A 17,221-nucleotide genomic window follows, 5' to 3' on the forward strand; every position below is an offset into this window, starting at 1 on the left:
GACTTTGCTTCCTGCCAAGCTTCATGAACATTTTCTGAATGGTCATGACAATGGAAGTCACTGACCTAGAATAGATTGTTCATTGTAGCTTCCGGATATAATGTAGCTCAACTGTCTTTAGCTGACACAGTGAAGAAACTGTTAACACAAAAATGTGCTTTTTACCTTCTGAACTCTTCTTGCTTTGGCACAGCAAAATTAGGTAAATTTATCCGCATGAAATCTTTCATCCGTTTTTATATTAGCTGGAGTTAGTAGGTTCTAAAATGTTTTTACTGTCTAATGGAAATGTTTCTTTTACAATGGCATTTGATACATTTGAGAAAGATAAAAATAATTGCAAACTTCCTAGGATTAAAATAGACTATTATAGTAACAAATGAAAGTTCTGCTTGTGTAAACAAGGACATCCTGCTGAAATGATTTGAGACTATGTTTCAGAATATGTAATATGTTTCTATTTATTGTAATAGGTTTTGGAAGTTGTCTCCAAGTTCAGCCTTCTTAGAAGTACGCTGAGGACACAATAATAATAATAATAATAATAATAATAATAATAATAATAATTTAATTATTTGTACCCTGCCTATCTGACTAGGTTGCCCCAGCCACTCTGGGCGGCTTCCAACATATATAAAAATTTAATGAAACATTGCACATGATGCAGTAGTCTTGTTGGTACGTAATGCTAAGCCATAGTTAATCACTTATTGGACTTGAGCAGTGCTCCTGCTATGCTTCTCCCTTAGTTCAACCAGGAACAACAAATATTTCACCAAATGTTTGGGAGAAAATTGTTTCTCCCAAACAAACCATAATCATGAAGCTAAGATATGTTCTTAGCTTGCTAGGAGAAACAGTCCCTGTTTTGCCACACTGATACAGCTTATTGTATCTGCTTGCGTCAGGTGAGGAACAAAGTCAAGAGATTTTACAGTGTGCTGATTCCTGAAGCCTGTGTCCCAATAAGCAGATTCTTCTCTGTCCCATTTTCCCACACTTCCACCATACTTTTGTGGTTCACCTCTGCCTATTGGCATAAACTAGAATCCTGATCTTTGCCTTCATCCAGACTTTGATCTTGCCTGTGATGAGTTATCAGTTGCTGTAAATAGAGGTTGGGAGATTGTTGTAAGGTTCCTATTACAGCTGGAAGGAGACCATAACCAGTAGTTAAGGCAATTCTGTTACTCTGAGATTTAGACTGTAAGGCTATAATATGAAGAATGCTAGTGCTTGTTACCTAGCTTGGATGTATACATGTATTTGTATAAGCATAATGGAATTCACTCTTAATTGAAGTCACTCTTGAAAGTGCAAAATATATCCAGATTTTATGTTTTCCATCCTGTATCTTTAATGGCTTCAGGTTTTCTCAGATGACAGTATTTAGATGGTTATAAGTCATTAGCAGACACCCTTCCAAAGCCCTTCATATAAAACAAGCCATTCTGCACCAGTATTTTACATTGATATTATTTTAAGATAATCCAACTTGTCGTCGTTTATCCTGAGGTTGTTGTTTAATTATATTCCTCTGGAGTGGCTTAAATCTCCTTCCCCTTCTAACTAACTTCTGCTGCTTGCTTATAATCATTGTGGAATTCTGCCTCTATCTCATATCGGAGATTTTACTGCTGCTTTCTGAAGCAGCCGTATTTTCTTTTACAGAGGAATGCTCATTTAATCTGTTTCTTGCTGCTTGGCCAGCTATCGTTTATTTGTGTGTTAGATTCCTTATCTCTCCTTTACCATAAGGCCCCAGGGCAGATTACAAGAATAAAATCACAACCCCAAAGCAAGAGAAGTGTAAAAGCAATTAAAAGTAGTTTCATATGTAAAAAATAATTCAGTGCATCTAAAAACAATTTCATATATAAAAGCAGCTAAAAATAGTTCCAATGCAGATTGGAATAAAGCTCCACTTAAAAGACTTGTTGGAAGAGGAACATCTTCACTGAGTGCCGGAAAGACAGTAGAGATGGTGTTTGTCTGATATGTAATAGGAGGACATTGCAAAGGGTAGGGGCCACCACATTATAGGGCTGATTCCTATATTATAAGAAATGGAAGTCCTGCTAAGATGGACCTCCAGTGACAGATTAGGTATTTAAGCAATGAGATGAGTAGTTGGATTACCGGGTCCCAAAGCTGTATAGGGCTTTGTACACCAGTCCCAGCATCAGTAACTTAGCATGGTAGCTGATCAGCAGCCAATGCTAGTCTTCAGCAGTAATTGGGCAGCAATAGTCTTTCACAGAGAGCAGTCTAGCTGCCGCAATTTGCAGTAGCTGTACTTGTAGTAGTGCCATTTGGATCCTTCTCGTGGATTTCCATGTGTCTGTGCATGTTTCCATTGGTGGTGAAGGACTGGTCATACACCGAACATTTGTAGGGCCTTTCACCAGAATGGACCAGCATGTGGCGGTCGAGGGAGCTTGCGGAGCTCAGAGACTTTCCACAGATGCTTCAGGAATAGTCTGTCCCTCCAGTGTCCGTGTTATGCTGACGAATATGCATTGTCAACTGATGCTGAGTAGTGCAAGCCTTTTCACAAAGAGGGCAGGTATAGGAAGACTTGACATCTTTTGTTTCCTGGTTTCTCCTGCCGGTCCGATGGGGAGCAAGAGGTTTTGGTAGGGAATTGGCGTTCTGAGATGGTGCAGTGCCATTTTCAACAATCTTCCCCAAGCTCATAAAAGCTGCCATTATGATGCCGACACGTGGCAAATCTTAGAAGCAAGAGTAAACCCAAAACTTCAAAGGTGCTGCTGAGGAAAGGCTCTCTGGATTTAGGTGGTCTGGTCTTCAGCTTATTAGACAAATACCGAAAAGCAGCACACAAGGAAAGGAAGGTTCACTAGACAGTGTCAAGAAAGGAAAAGGAAGTTCCAGAGAATAAACTCGGAGGCTTAAAGCGGTTGCACAGCACAGTGGCACCACAGTTCTCAAACTGTTTTGAAGGTGCAGATTTGCTGCGTGTCAGCGTCATAATTGCAGCTATTAGGAGCTTGGGGAAGGTTGCTGAAAATTTTGCCATCCACTAGACCTCTTTCTCACCCTATTATATATGCCCTTTGGAGTTGAAAATACATTCCATTTAAATTTGACATTTTTCCCATTATTCTGGAAGTCATTAAGGAGGCACACCTTCCATCAGACAGAGATAAAGGACCAAAAAATGGGGCTGTGAAGTATCTCCCAATGGTCTCTACTGTGGAATTTGTTTTATCCGTTGTGCTGAATTTTTTGGTTTGCTTTTTAACTGCTTCTGGGGTTTGGGAGAGAATTTTTTGTTTGTGTCTGTGTTCATTTATTTAGTTTGTTTGCATCCCACCTTTATTTCCTTGTGGAACTCAAGGTGGCATATTTCTGAGTTCTTCCACCCAGGCTCTGACCATGTCTGGACCTGCTTTTCTTCAACAAGGTGCCCTAGTACTAGCCTCAGAATAATTGAACAGTGACTTCCTGAGCAGAGTGTTCTTCTGTGAGACGTTATCTGGGATTTGAGGCATCACTGGTGTCAAAGGGCACAACCCCCAGGAAGCACTCTTGCACAGCTCACCTTCGTTTCAGTAGGAGTTGCATCAGAAAACTGGACTTTGGTGGACTTTGCCTATAATCTGTTGGTTCCTGCTGTGTGACTTCACACAGTTCATTATACTTCCTGTTGTCTCTAATCATATTGTATGTCTCTCAATACAGTCTTGCCAGTACTAAAGTACATGTCTACTTCTAGTGAACCAGTAATAGGAAGTATATAATTAGCAGGGTTATTGAAGTCCTTTTGCTTTGGTGGCTAATCTTTTAGGCAGTGATTCAGAACATTATGCCTCTTTTATGCTGGATTCTGGCTGCATAATCAGAAATGGAATACATTTCAATATTTAATTAAACATCTTGCACTTTAGAAAATCCACATACACCCCTGTCTGTAAACTGCTTTAAAGTATGTACTATTTATGGAATTCTGGGAAATGGGGTCTTTATACGGTCTCTCCACAAAGTAGCCCACCCCCAAATATTCATGAGAAAGAGACTGCTGGAAGGGCAGAAGTCTCCAGCGATTCACTTTGTGCGTTCAGATGGGGTCTGGTTCAGACATCCTTGGCCTTGGTGGGGTCCATAAGATCCAATTCATGTGAGCAAACTTATAAAAATGGCAGTTTCAGCTATACTATATTGTTTTTCTGGAAAGAAAATGAAATGCTATGTCCATCAATATTCACGAGCTTATGACATGACAAGCTTGCAGTTTGATTAACCAATGTTTCAGCTGACTTGGTGAAATGGGCTTTGGCTGTCCTGGCTTCAGATATTCTCAAGCCTAGTCTTGATTCCTTCCCAGCCCCTGGCTTTTATCATGGCCTTCTCCAGATTCTTTTTGAGACAGTTTTGCTGCCTGAGATGAAGGACAAGATGGCGCCCCCACCCATTCCACATACAGAAGCCAATCAGGCTGACAGCTGAATTTTAGCTCAACCCTCATGAAGGATTGGCAGCATCCCTCACCAACACCCAAGGGCAACAAACTAGACTAGAGGGCATAGGGCAGGCTACACAGGCCTGCCCTCGAACACTTTGCTACCATTTCTTGCCCCCAGTCTCTCTCACCTGAGGGGGACACCTCACAGTAAGACCAGCCATGTTTTGAGGGACAAGCGTAATATAGGTTAATATGCGTTTTAGACATACTCTCTCTTCCTAGCTGTTTGGTATCGCAACGTGCCCCTGAGTGCATCACTTCAGATAAGATCATTTTAGATACCATTCTTCCTCCATTGTTGGCAACTTGGTACATGCCAAATTGCATTCCTGTCTGCTTCTCCCTATGACCTCATGTCTGACCAGTGACTCAGCAGAAGTGATGCTCTTGAGAACTTGTGTTACAGACTGACACAGAATCTTAAATTCCACTGGAGAATTTGTAGCCTCTGCACCTCAGATCAGACAATGTATATCACATGGCCCAGGAACCTTTCTGCAATCAAGATGGCCTGGGTCTTTCTCCTTGAGTTCTATGGAGTAAAGTCAGGACATAAATGGAATATATAACTCAGATAATCTTTCAGCAAAATGAAAAAGAAACAACAACCCAAAAGCATTCATCCTATATAACACACTGTGGTATGGAAGTGAATTAATTGGCTATGGAGTACAGCTATAGAAAATGCTTTTGTCTGTAAATCTCTGCAGCCTTTTTATAGCCTCGTAAGTAAAGTACACTTTCCTGCTTTTGAGTTGTTTTTAAATCCTCCTTTGCTTTTGCGATTTAGCAGGCCATTGATTGAATTACATGATGTGTCAGTGTCCACAAGGCTTGCGGCCTGAATAAATTTAAAAGCAATAAAAATAGCAATTAGCATGAAGGCATAGGGAAATGGAAGGAACAGTAGGAACTATTCCCTCTATAATCAGGGAACAATGGAACATTTCTCAAGAAAATGTGGAGATGAAGGGGAAGTGGTTGTGCCTATAATGTATGGCCCAAGACTGTTAATTTATGCAGTTAAATAAAGAACTAAACATCTGCGTATGCACTGCATGCCAAGGAAAGGAGTGCATAATATGCCAGGAATCATTTATATTTGCACAGTGTGATTAGGCTGCCACAGGTTTTCAGCGGCATGCTTATTTTAAAGTAGTTTCCTGATTTTGAGGAGAATGCATGGAATGTAGGCAGCAGGACTTCAGATTCTTTGATGGAATCCACAGGCCCTTGAGGTGTGCGTTGTTCTCTCCAGACATGTGCCATGGTTTGTCGTCACCATCCCTTCATGCATCCATCCACTGCATTGGAAGCTATTCAGGGTCAGGGTCAGGCAGCAGAGGAGACCCTGTTTGGAAGGGGGTCTCCAGCAGTTCTGCTGTGTGTGTGGAGCTGTTTGCAGGGCCGGTTTGATCCAAACTATAGTCAGCATTTTACCATTTACTCTGTCATTTCGTTTCTCTCCCCCCCTCCCCCCATTGATTTGTTGCATCCAGCCACAGCTTTCTCAGCTCAGGGGCTTTATGGACACCGATCATGCACACCATCTTCTTTCATAATACATACTGAAGTAGCTGCAAACCATTGAGGGAAGACATGCATTTATGAATGCAACGCAGTGTACAGAAATTCACATGCCCGTTGTCAGACAGGATCTGGCTGGTGACTGACATCTGAGCTGCAGAAGGGGGGCGGGCACACACTTCCCTCTTCCATGTGTACTTTGCTGTTGGTAAACCATGGCTGTTGCCTTCTCATATCATGAAATTCTTTATTAGGAAACCAGAATATACCAGCAAGGACATGATCCCTCCTCTCATTGATACACTCAGGTCATCACCTCTCCCTCTATTCATAGAAAGTGTTTTGTAACGCTGCAGTATAAACATTTGTGATTTTAGGTCATGGAGAAACTCCCATAATTACAACAGCATGTTTTTATTATCATTGTGACTTCCATTTTGAACTTGTGTCTAGCACAATACAGTTCTAAAACAATTGTGCATTGGTAATAGATGAACATGTATTTATTTGTTTTTAAACAAGACATTTGGGCATGTATTACGCCGCTTTCATGTAGTGGACCCCAGTCTACAAAACCTTATGCTGCAATCAAGTTGTTCGCCTTTAGCATGCAACAATACTCTTTTTGCTGCATTTGGTCATCATTTCATATATCATACGGAGAAGACAGCAAATGATTTGTGTTCCCTGATGTTCTCCTCAGGTTTATAATTGGCAGAGAAAGGCCAGGACAAGTAAGTGAAGTGGCTCAGCTGATTAGCCAGACCCTAGAGCAGGAACGTCGCCAAAGAGAGCTTTTGGAACAGCATTATGCACAATATGACGCAGATGACGATGAGGTAATATGTTTGTTCTTTCTCTTGTAACTTCGTGAAGTTCCCTTTCCTGTATTTCATTCTCTCTCAAATGCTTTGTCTAATCACAGTAGGAAACGACTCCTTTTGCAAATGAACATCCCCACCCCGTTTCACAAGACCACAATCATAGATAGTAATGTTAGGCACAATAAATTTCTCTGTAAATATGTAAGAGTGTCGTTGCTGAAAGCACTCTCTTGGTTGCGGCAGAAAAATTGCACTTCTGAATGCGAAGTGGGGCTCCATATTGTCCCCGGTTTTTCTGGTCCTCGATACATATCGTGTCGCTTTCAGATTCTTCTTTTTTTAAACAAAAAACTTGACAACCCTACTTTGATTTTTTTAAAATACAAGTTTCCAATCCTCACCTCTGACCCAAAATGGTGGAAAACAAACAAAGGAGGAAAGAGACATATTTTTATGCCTTCTGAGGACCAATTCATATCCACTCATGTGGTGAAATAATCGCAAGATGATTTTACTGTGTCAGTTTTACATGGTGAATATTCCTTATGAATGCACATCAGTGTGGTGACAGTTGGTATTTACCATGTCAGTGAGTTTCTTAGTTCTCAGGCTTCAGTAAATACCAGCTGTCACCACGCATGGCACATCCACATCTTTTTTTCCTTGTCAATTAAATTACTTGCCATGTTAATCAAGAAATGGCTTTCCTGTAATTAATAATAATAATAATAATAATAATAATAATAATAGTTCTATATTTATTTTAAGTATGTCTATATTGCCTTTAAAAAAAATGGTCTTCAAAGTGGCTTACCAAGTTAATGTTAAATAATATGAAAACAACACACCTAAAAACAAAATAACCAAATATCCAAAATAAACTAGACAACAGTGAAGCACTTCTAGATTATTAGCTTTTAAGAGATGAAGAGAACAGGATACTTGGTGGTATAAAGGTAACATTGCTGCTGCCAAGCACATATGTCTATAGAGGGAGTATTTATGGGGAGTTCTTTTCGATAGTAGTCCTTTCGATAACTTGCTCCCAAACTGATTAACTCTTTATAGGTTAAAGCACTGCGAATTGAGTCTGGAAACAAACTGGGAGCCTGCACATATACTGTAGTACTGGTCAAATATGTTCACCACATTGAATGCCAGTTAGCAATCTAGTCGTCATATTCAAGACCAGCTGAAGTTTCTAAACACTTCAGCTGGTCTATATATACAGGGGCATTTCCATGTATATAACACATTGCGTTAATCAAGGCTAGACACAACCAAAGGAACAACTGTTGTGAGATCATCTGTTGTTGGAGGGGATGCAGTTCTACCTGGCAATATGTAACTCGGTCTTGAGTTCATATACCAAGATTTCTCAAGGCCTGACCAAGCTTTTCATATTGGAGAGTAAGAACTGTGCAGTTCAGGCAGTACTTCACCCCTGAGAGTTCTGCCCAGGGTGATATGCATAGCAGCCCTTGATCTTGCTTGCTTGCTTTCTCCTCTGATGCCTTCATCACAAGTAGAATGTGAAGAGAAACCCAGAATAACTTACGGTTCATTCATTACCTTCCCACTGTGGTGGAGAAAGCCTTGGAGTAGCGAGAGAAGGAGTGCACAAAATTTATGTACAAAATTTACATTCTATTTTTCTACTGTAGTTATAGTGCTCAGAGCAGCTAACAACAAAGTAAAATTTACTACATCAGCTGCAAATAATAATAATTATAATAATAATAATAATAATAATAATAATAATAATAATAATAATATATCATTGATTATACATACAGCTGGCAGAAGCATCTTTAAAAACAAGTGGTGAGTTCTAAAAACTCTCAACCAACAGACACCAGTATAATCCTATTGATGAAATAGTCTCTCAGAACAGTAAACATTTTTTAGAATAAATGCCAACATTTTCAAGAATTATAGTTTCTCGTTTTCCATGTTTATGGATTTTTTTTGCAAATTATGTTGTTTCTGTGCAACTTAAATAGGGACATTTTCTGCAGCCTTCCAACTCTAAAAAGACTTCACATTTAGACATCAGTGCTAAAGGAATCATTCCACTGTTATCAAGAGAAGCAGTATATCTCTTTCTTTGATGGAAAAAACCCATGGCTACTAACTTTTATAGGATGTAGATGTAGATGTAGATATAGATATAAAATTTAAGCTTGAGTTTAAAGTAGTTATTTTATTTGAGTTTAAAAAAGACTAGCTCTAATGCCCAATACTTGTCTGAATTTTGTTTTTCTCGTGGAAGATTTGGCTGGCTCTTTATTAAGAGCAAGGTTTGTTAATACACCGAAGCACTGTTATCTGTCCAGGCAGGAGATTATTTTTATCTCACTGTAATTAGTTTTGAAGATGGTGTTGTGTAAGGAGATGCTTCAAGTATAACCCTCCCCACCCCCCTCCCCAAGGCCTACTATATATACATGTTACTTTACAAGTTTTTCCCAGTTTTATTTTTTCCTTGTTATAGGAGATGGGGAGAGCAATGACATTTTGCTGATAGCTGAAAGTCAATTAGCATGCAATCATGCAGCCCTTAACTCAAAGTATGAAGCGAAATCACAAAGCCAGAAAGGACATGGTGTTGTTCCACATTTGATAAACCAACAACAAACTCATATCTTCAAGTGACAGCCTTTATGAAGCCAAAATGCCACCATCCATGGCAGAAGCAACTCACTGAGTGGGCCAATGCTGCTGCACTACCTTCCTGGCAGGTGTGTCGCTGTGGCGTACTGGGATGGCTGAGGCAATGGGGAGGCCAGCACAGTACAAACACACCAGTGGAGCCAATCAGGTCTACCCGCCAGTATGTTTGCACCAAGCCAACTTCTTCACCCCTCTCCTTACCAGTAAGCAATAGGAACCCACCCACTGGGTTGCACCCCATTCGGTGAGCAATTTCTGATTCATGCCTAATACAGAGGTGTACCAGCAGGCTTAGAGGAGCACAAAACTTTGCAGAAGTGCAAAATACTTGCAGGCAGGTGAACTCAATGGGAGGAAACCTAAAACAGTTCAACAAAAACTAAACATGCTCAATGGGCACAGAAGAGAGGGGGAACTGGGTGGAGTACCCTGAACAGGAACACTGCAAAATTTTGCTGCGGGTACCATTTGTTCCCATTGCCCTCTGATTCAGCATAGTGTTAGCTTGTCATCTGAACTCCATTAGTGAGAAACCAAGGCAAATACTTGCTTTCAAAGTTCCTTGCTTCTGCTTCGTGGATGATTGTAGAAACTATACAGAAGGCAAAGAGTTTGTTGACCATCGTATTAATGTGTAGAAGAGTTCTTATTTAATGTTTGTTATCAACTGTTTTAGAATACTGACAGAGAATGTCATGGAGCCTCAGGCAACTACAATAAAAATAACAACTGTTACCTTAAAAAGGTTTGTGAAGAAAGTAACTTGCCTCTGATTCATTGCTTCATGTGGCATACTAATCATATTTTGAAATGTGGCTTATTAATTCAACATAATTTCTAAAGAGCTAATGTTGCTACAGTCCCTCCTTCATTTATTCAGTTGCAGGCCGAAATATGACTACCCACAGGTATAGCAGTTGGGACTTGGACTAGGGAATCCCGTTTTGATCCGAACACAGCTATGGAGTTTAGTAGGCGGCACTGGAATGATCCTTGGTCAGTTCCCATGCAGCCCTCTTATAAAAGAGAGAACATGTACAAAAGCCTCCTTGTATCTGTAGTAGCTGCAGGTTCTTAGAAGCAACTCTGGCAGGAAAGCATCTGTCTAGTCTTCACTTGGATGTGCTTCTGGCAGGAAGAGATCCTTCACTGCTTATTTGGTTCCTTTATTTTTTTGAGACAGGAACGTGGTTTCCCCAGTTTCCTTCCTTCCTTGTTCTTTCTGGCAATAACTGTTTTTTTATGATTCCCTCTCCTAACTTCTGCCTAGAGCAGTCAGTGCCTGAGAGAACCAGGAAAGGAGACAAAGCTGTTAATTTCCTTCTTCCCTTTGGCAAGAAAAGGTGAGGTAGATGCTTCTGGCAAGAAGAAGAGTGATCTTTCTTAGCAGGAGTCTGGAGCAAAACGAAGGTGGACAGAAGGCTTTCCAGACATGGCCACTTCCCATGGTCACACCTCAAGAATCTGTTCAGGTTGTGTGCCACTGCAGGTACAGGGGATGTTTCTGTACACATGTCATTGAGAGGGGATTGTGCATCTTCTGGTAGTCTGTTTAACAGGGTGCTTGTGAGGCAGAATCAGTTAACTCTGCATATTCCCCTGCACTCCTAATAAAAGAAGGATGGGACCTGTGCAAAAGGAAAGAAAGAAAGATATGCAATTCCTGTGATCTTAGCCATTAGAATTCTGCTGTACTTTTAGAATTTAGAACTTTCCGAAAGATTCTACCCTGTGCTTTTTGTTACTAGTGCTTTTTCACGCTTGCTCGCCTTATTTCCCCATTTTTAAAAAAAGTTTGTTTATTATTATTTATTTAACAACATGTATATACCACTTACTGGAAGAAAATACTTCTAAGTGGTTTACAATGAAGAGTAAAAGAAAAGTTGAAAACGCCAATAAAAGCAAACATTAAACAAACAAGTTACATAAACAATTAAAATATAAACTAAAACTAGCAATTATAAAACACATATTAAAATCGCAAATCAAGATCACACGTTAAAGTGAATGCCTGGGTAGGCTTTCTTGATCAAGCAAGCCTACCCAGTTTTTGTTTTGAAAACTGCATCAGTGAGGTTCTATATTTCATTAAGGAGAGAGGATTTCAGAAATGCTTTAATTCTGTGCTTCTAAGACAGGAGAATATGCCACAGATGAAGATGAGGACGATATGGGACCAATCCTTCCAGGAGGTGATATGGCCATTGAAGTGTTTGAGCTTCCTGAAAACGATGACATGTTTTCCCCAACAGAAGTGGACACCAGCAAACTGGCTCACAAATTCAAAGAGGTAAGGTGGGGGGAGCACGGAGTTTGCTTTTCAGACAGTATTGATTCATACAATTGCAATCTTTGTGGATGGGGATTCCTCTCTGTAAATGATTTAATTGATTTCCCACTGACGTTCAAAATCAATATATGTAAATGGCTGGAGCTAGACTGCTCTTGTTAAATGAGACAAATTTTGTCAGTTCTTTTTAACATGTGTTGCTGTAATGGTCATGCTGTTGTTTTTGTCAGAGGTCTGTAAACAAGCTGGGACAAATGATCAGAATGAAAGCTACATTCCTAAAAAAAATCACTGAATAGGGCATACTGATTCAGGACCAAGTTGCCTGGGGATTGCAGCCAGATAATTAGTTATAAATCTGATGCTCTCACTTTTCACTTAAACAAATCATTACTGGTCATTTGATTATCCTGGTCTAATGTGCCTACCACAATCCACCAGACTTCAGTATTGCATTTAAAATACTTGCTTATGCAATCTCCAGTTTAAAATTCAGTTTATGGCTGCAGACCTATGAACACCTACCTGGCAATAAGTCCAGCTGAATGCAGCAAGATGTTCCCACCTAAACATGTCTTCCCTGCATGCGCTTGCCTTCTGTTTGCCAGAGTGAAGGTGTCGAAAGCTGTTGGGCTCTAAGTGAGTCCCTTCCTTTTGTCCTGGAAGAACAAAGCAAGTTCATTCTGAACTATTTTATCCTAGTGTAACTAGGGTTGGAGTGATAGTAGGAGTATGACCAGGGTGGAAGGGTGGATATCCGAAGGACTTTTGTAGCCTTACATTGTGATGCTGTGCATGGTGTACTAGGGATGTTTGAGGATTTGGTTTGGCCCTCATTTTTAAGTAAACTGATCTGATTCATGCTTTCCTGGACTAATACACAGATTGGAGCACAGTTACCCTTTTGATTTCTGTGCTGCTTTGAATTTTGCAGTGCAGCTCTAAAAACATACAAAAATATGTGTTAAATGTGTATGATGGGGGTAAAATGTGTACTGAGATAATGCGAATGCTTGTGCTGTTTTTTTTTAAAAAGCAATGATTGGAGATTCACATTGAAACAGGGCAGAACGGATTTAGGAATGATCATACTGCAGAGCTGTCGAGGACCAGAAATAGAACTGATCCATCCATTCCTAATGTTTACCACCCAGTTTGGTGGGGCTTACCCCCAGTAGATGTGTTTAGAATTGTAGCCTGGAGATGGTTTTTTTTATTCTTTGGGTGCTGTGTTTTGACTTCAGATATAAGTACACTCACATGCTTTATGTTGCACAACTTTCTTTTGCTGAAACATATCCTTCCTAAAAACCGCAGGATGCTCTTTGGTCTGTCATTAAGGCAGGCTTGTTTGCTTCAGCTGCAAGCTCTGTGGGACCTACTGCGCTATGTTCCGACAGTTATCTGACTATGCAGTCAGCGTTTGTTATTTATTTTTTATAAGAGCGAGGTTCTGTTTTAGTAGCGCAGGAAAGAGAAAACTGATAAAGCCATCTGCACCTGAGCAGATTGTATTTTACAAAACTGTTTGAGGGTCTGTTTGTTTTGCATTATTTACTGAACAGCCTAAATATAGTTCACTTGCTTGTGTAAGTGTTTTCAAAAAAGCAAGTAAGGGGGCTAGAAGCTACGTGATGAACTGTAATTTTCAATTAAGCTGTGAAAGTGCTGGATTCATGCGCTGAACACATGAGCGGATCGCTGGACTGTACAGTCTCAGGATTTGGAGATACAGGTTTTTCTCAGTTTAAAATGATGGATTAAACAGCAAGAGTTGCAGGAGAAATAATTTAAGACTTTTGATTGGCTTTAAGGCTAGGTGTTCTGTGCTTCTCTGTTGCCAAATTTATTCAGGCAATTGCTTTTTACGTGGAATTTATAAAAAAGAGGGTGTCTTAGCATATTGGAATCAGAACCACATTTTTAAAGATGAATCTGCCTGGGGCCTGAGATCTGCAGGAGATGCCCTCTTTTGCTTCCTGCCAATATCAGAGCAAGGGCAAGTGTGGCGGATGCACAAAGCCACCCTTCTGATAGTCGTGTCTCTGCCGCCTAATGGAGTGGAGGTTGGGCAAGGTGGTGGCAAGAGTGGAACAGTGCAAGCACACTGGCAGAGCCAATCTGGTGTTCCTGCTGGTGCACCCACACAGCCCCAGCCTCACTGCTTCCCTTTCCCACACCGTCTGGTAAGAGTAAGCTCTGCATGCCCCACCATGATGGCCACACCTGAGTCAGTGGGAACAAGGCCTTTTTGGTTGCTGCTCCTAGACTCTGAAATTCCCTTCCTTCCCAGAGAAGCCCATCTTGTTACCTCTCTAATGGTATTCTGCCAGCAGACCTTGTTCTAAATGACCTTTGGCTGATTGTGGTTGCCTGGTGCTGAATGCTGTTCACTGAATGAGGTCACTTTGATCACGCTGAAAGGTCATAAGTGGGCATAGCCCTTTCTCCGTGACCAAAGGGAGCCCAACCGCAATGTCATGTCTGTGTGTAACAGGTGAAACGCTCAAGCTCGAGTAAATACTGTGGGTAAATGGTGACCAGTTCGTTATGGAGGGAAAGATTGTGCTCTGCATATATACATAATGCAAGTTTGTGTCTTGTGTGTCTAAAAACAAATGTGGCCATGGGAGAGAATGTATGTGCCTAGTGCAGGATGGGCTGTGACCGTTGCAATACAAGGAGTGAGTACATGCACAGTACATCGGTGTGCGTGCATATTTGTGTGTAAGTGTGTGTGCACATGCTTATGGAAAAGTGGGTCTACTGGAGAAATATGTGCATTCTACTCTGATGAAATCCAGTTTTGTTTTTGCTCTGGCATATTACAGCCCCCCCCCAAATGTCCAAACACCCACCCTGAATAGTACCTTGTCCAAGTCTGGAGATTCTTCTCCTGCAGTTCATGTGATGGGTGAGGTGGGGGTCACAAGGGTAGACCAGCCGTAAATACCTTCAGTGATTCATCCTGCTGAGATTGAGTTTGACACAGCAGTAGGTTGAAGGTCACAACAGCTTCCTTCCTTGGTTGTAGCCTATATGTGTTGTGTCCTCCATAATGCTTGAGTCTTTTAATAGCCTTTTAGCTGCTCTCTGTGACATGCTTGCTTAATCCGTGTTAGTGAGGCTTTCTAAGAATATTCATGTGCACGGGGATATTCAAATCTGGGCTGGCTAACAAGCTGAATACAACAATCGGTATTTTCTCCTCTTTCAAGACATTTGACTTGTCCTGGCAGATTCAATGTCCTAATCTGATATTCCGAGAGGCTAGCCAGCAACACTTTTTCTTTAATTAACTTGCATAGACTGAGTCATTTTCCAAGCTAGATATTTTAATTTACAGTCTACTGCACTGCAGCAGTCTTGTGGGCCTTCTGCTGTGTGTACTACAGTATTCAGGTGGCAGCACAGAAGTCTTTTTTTAAAAAAATTGGAGCTCTGGCATCTGCAGCTCACTTGTTCGCTTTGTGGTTTTCCATTTTCAGTTGCAAATCAAACATGCAGTTACAGAAGCAGAGATTCAGAAGCTGAAGACAAAGGTAAGAATGATTACTGGCTACTAGAAAGAGCAATGTTCTTATTTTCAGCTGCTGTAAGTTTGTCTCCAAAGGGAAGCAAAGAAAAGTAAGTTCTCATTGAGAAAACGCAGCAAAAAAAGAAGGAAAAGGTCTGTATGCAGTGGCTCCAGAGAGCTTGTTTTGGTAGAAATAGTTTATTCGAGTCTCAGGAGGATCACGATGACTGTTATTGCAAGGAAAATAGTTGCAATCGCATATTAAATTTTTACTCCTTTCCCCACATCATTAGAGCACTAACAGGCTTGAAAGGGGAATGGTAAAGAATTTGCTTTTAATATATGTAGCAGAAATTGCTTCTGGAAAGGCGAAGTATTTTTTTTTTCTTATATAGACAAAAGTATGAGGAAGTTAACTCAGATACCACTTCCTTCTTTAATAAAACAGGATTTATGTGATATTAATTAGCCGGCCTTGTTCATAAACCTGCATGAGACATTCATTTAAATGTTTTATTTCAAAATAAAATCCTTTCAGTTTATGTACCTTGCTGAATTCAGAGGATGCCCTCCCCCAATTAAGTTAAAGTACAAGTTTCTTTTAAACTCAGCGTGGACACAGTTTATTTCAAACTGATGTTAGTGAGCCTGTCTGCAAGGAGAAAACATACAAGGGAAATTCCTACATAATTTTTTATAATCTTCCTATTTTGATTTTTTTTCCTCTGCTTCATTTGAAAAAAATCAGAAATCTTCTTGCCAGATTACAGTCTTACTTATCACTAGAAATCCTTGTGCGGCTAATTTTGTTGCCTGCTGAAAATCTTACTGCCTTCAGAGGCTGTTGCACTTGGCTAACATCCATTCATCTGCGATTTGTAAAAATAGAAGTCTTTGCTTTATTTTTTGCATGTTTCATTCTCTACCCCCACAACAAACCCTAAATAAAACAAGTTGTTTTACATGCTTTAGACCCATTTAAATGGAAGTTAAATCCACAATTATAGGCTTAGGTGACAGCCCTTTGATTTTAATGAGCCAAAGGTATACCCACTTTTTCCTGGATTTTCCTAGTGATTTCTCAAGGCCAGGAGTTGTGAACCTTTAAAGCTAGAACCATATTTGGCATGAATGCATTTAGACTGACGTGTTTAAATACATAACCTACTATAAAGGTGTGTATGGAGTGTTCGGGAAGGGGTGGGGGACACGTTGGGCTCCTTCTTTGTTTGTCCACCTTTGGTCCCCCACGTGCATTCAGCTCTTTCATATGGCTCCTAGAAGCTGGCAGCACCCCAGGAACGGCTTCAACTCGCCGACTAAACCAGGTGAGGGTAGCCAAGGGGTCTCAAACCCTCGGTGAGTTAGGGACTTCCCCTGCATGCAGCAACAGACTCCAGCAGATTGAGTGGATGAGAGCAAGAGTGGGTCCAAAAGTCAAGAAGGCAATTTCTGCACCTGCTGTAGAGGGAAGTGAGGGGCAGATGGGGCTCTTCAACTTGGGAACATAGCCCATATAGGAGAAGGAGAACTCTGATCCTAAACCTCCACTGCTTTGCGGGATATCTTGGGGAGAAGAAAGGGCTAAGGAGTAAATTCTACACTAATCCGGAGTGGGATCCCTAAGGCGGTTGGATGGCACCTTGTGTTCTGCCTTCTGGCAGCCAAGCAGGTGCCCAGCATCTTGCTCTGCTTTCCTTTGGGCCACACCAGCGAGGCCGAGAGGTGGGGTCCTGTCGTCTGGGCAACTCACTGCCCAGGGTTGCATCTCAGGGAAGTCACTTTGGTGCTGCTAATGCAGCAGTTTGGCTGCCCCCCCCCCGAGGCACCCCCCCATTGTCTCTCGACACAGACAGATGCCAACAACAACTATAAAAGGCAGGTGATTAGTTATTACACAC

General features: G+C 41.0%; 1 protein-coding gene across 11 annotated transcripts in view; it reads left to right on the forward strand.

Moving 5' to 3' along the window:
- PPP1R9A (protein phosphatase 1 regulatory subunit 9A) overlaps positions 1-17,221 on the forward strand; it is a 144,667-nt gene that overhangs the window by 101,804 nt on the left and 25,642 nt on the right. For 7 of the 11 annotated variants that reach the window (XM_053359672.1, XM_053359674.1, XM_053359671.1 and 4 more), the window contains exons 6-9: positions 6,717-6,852; positions 10,187-10,255; positions 11,648-11,803; positions 15,292-15,345. In XM_053359672.1, the coding sequence (XP_053215647.1) occupies positions 6,717-6,852; positions 10,187-10,255; positions 11,648-11,803; positions 15,292-15,345 (415 nt within the window). The remainder of the gene's footprint in view (positions 1-6,716; positions 6,853-10,186; positions 10,256-11,647; positions 11,804-15,291; positions 15,346-17,221) is intronic. The other 4 variants (XM_053359676.1, XM_053359681.1, XM_053359679.1 and 1 more) reach the window with 1 other exon arrangement.

The sequence above is a fragment of the Podarcis raffonei genome, chromosome 12, assembly GCF_027172205.1.
Source record: "Podarcis raffonei isolate rPodRaf1 chromosome 12, rPodRaf1.pri, whole genome shotgun sequence".
Taxonomy (NCBI): Eukaryota; Metazoa; Chordata; class Lepidosauria; order Squamata; family Lacertidae; genus Podarcis; species Podarcis raffonei.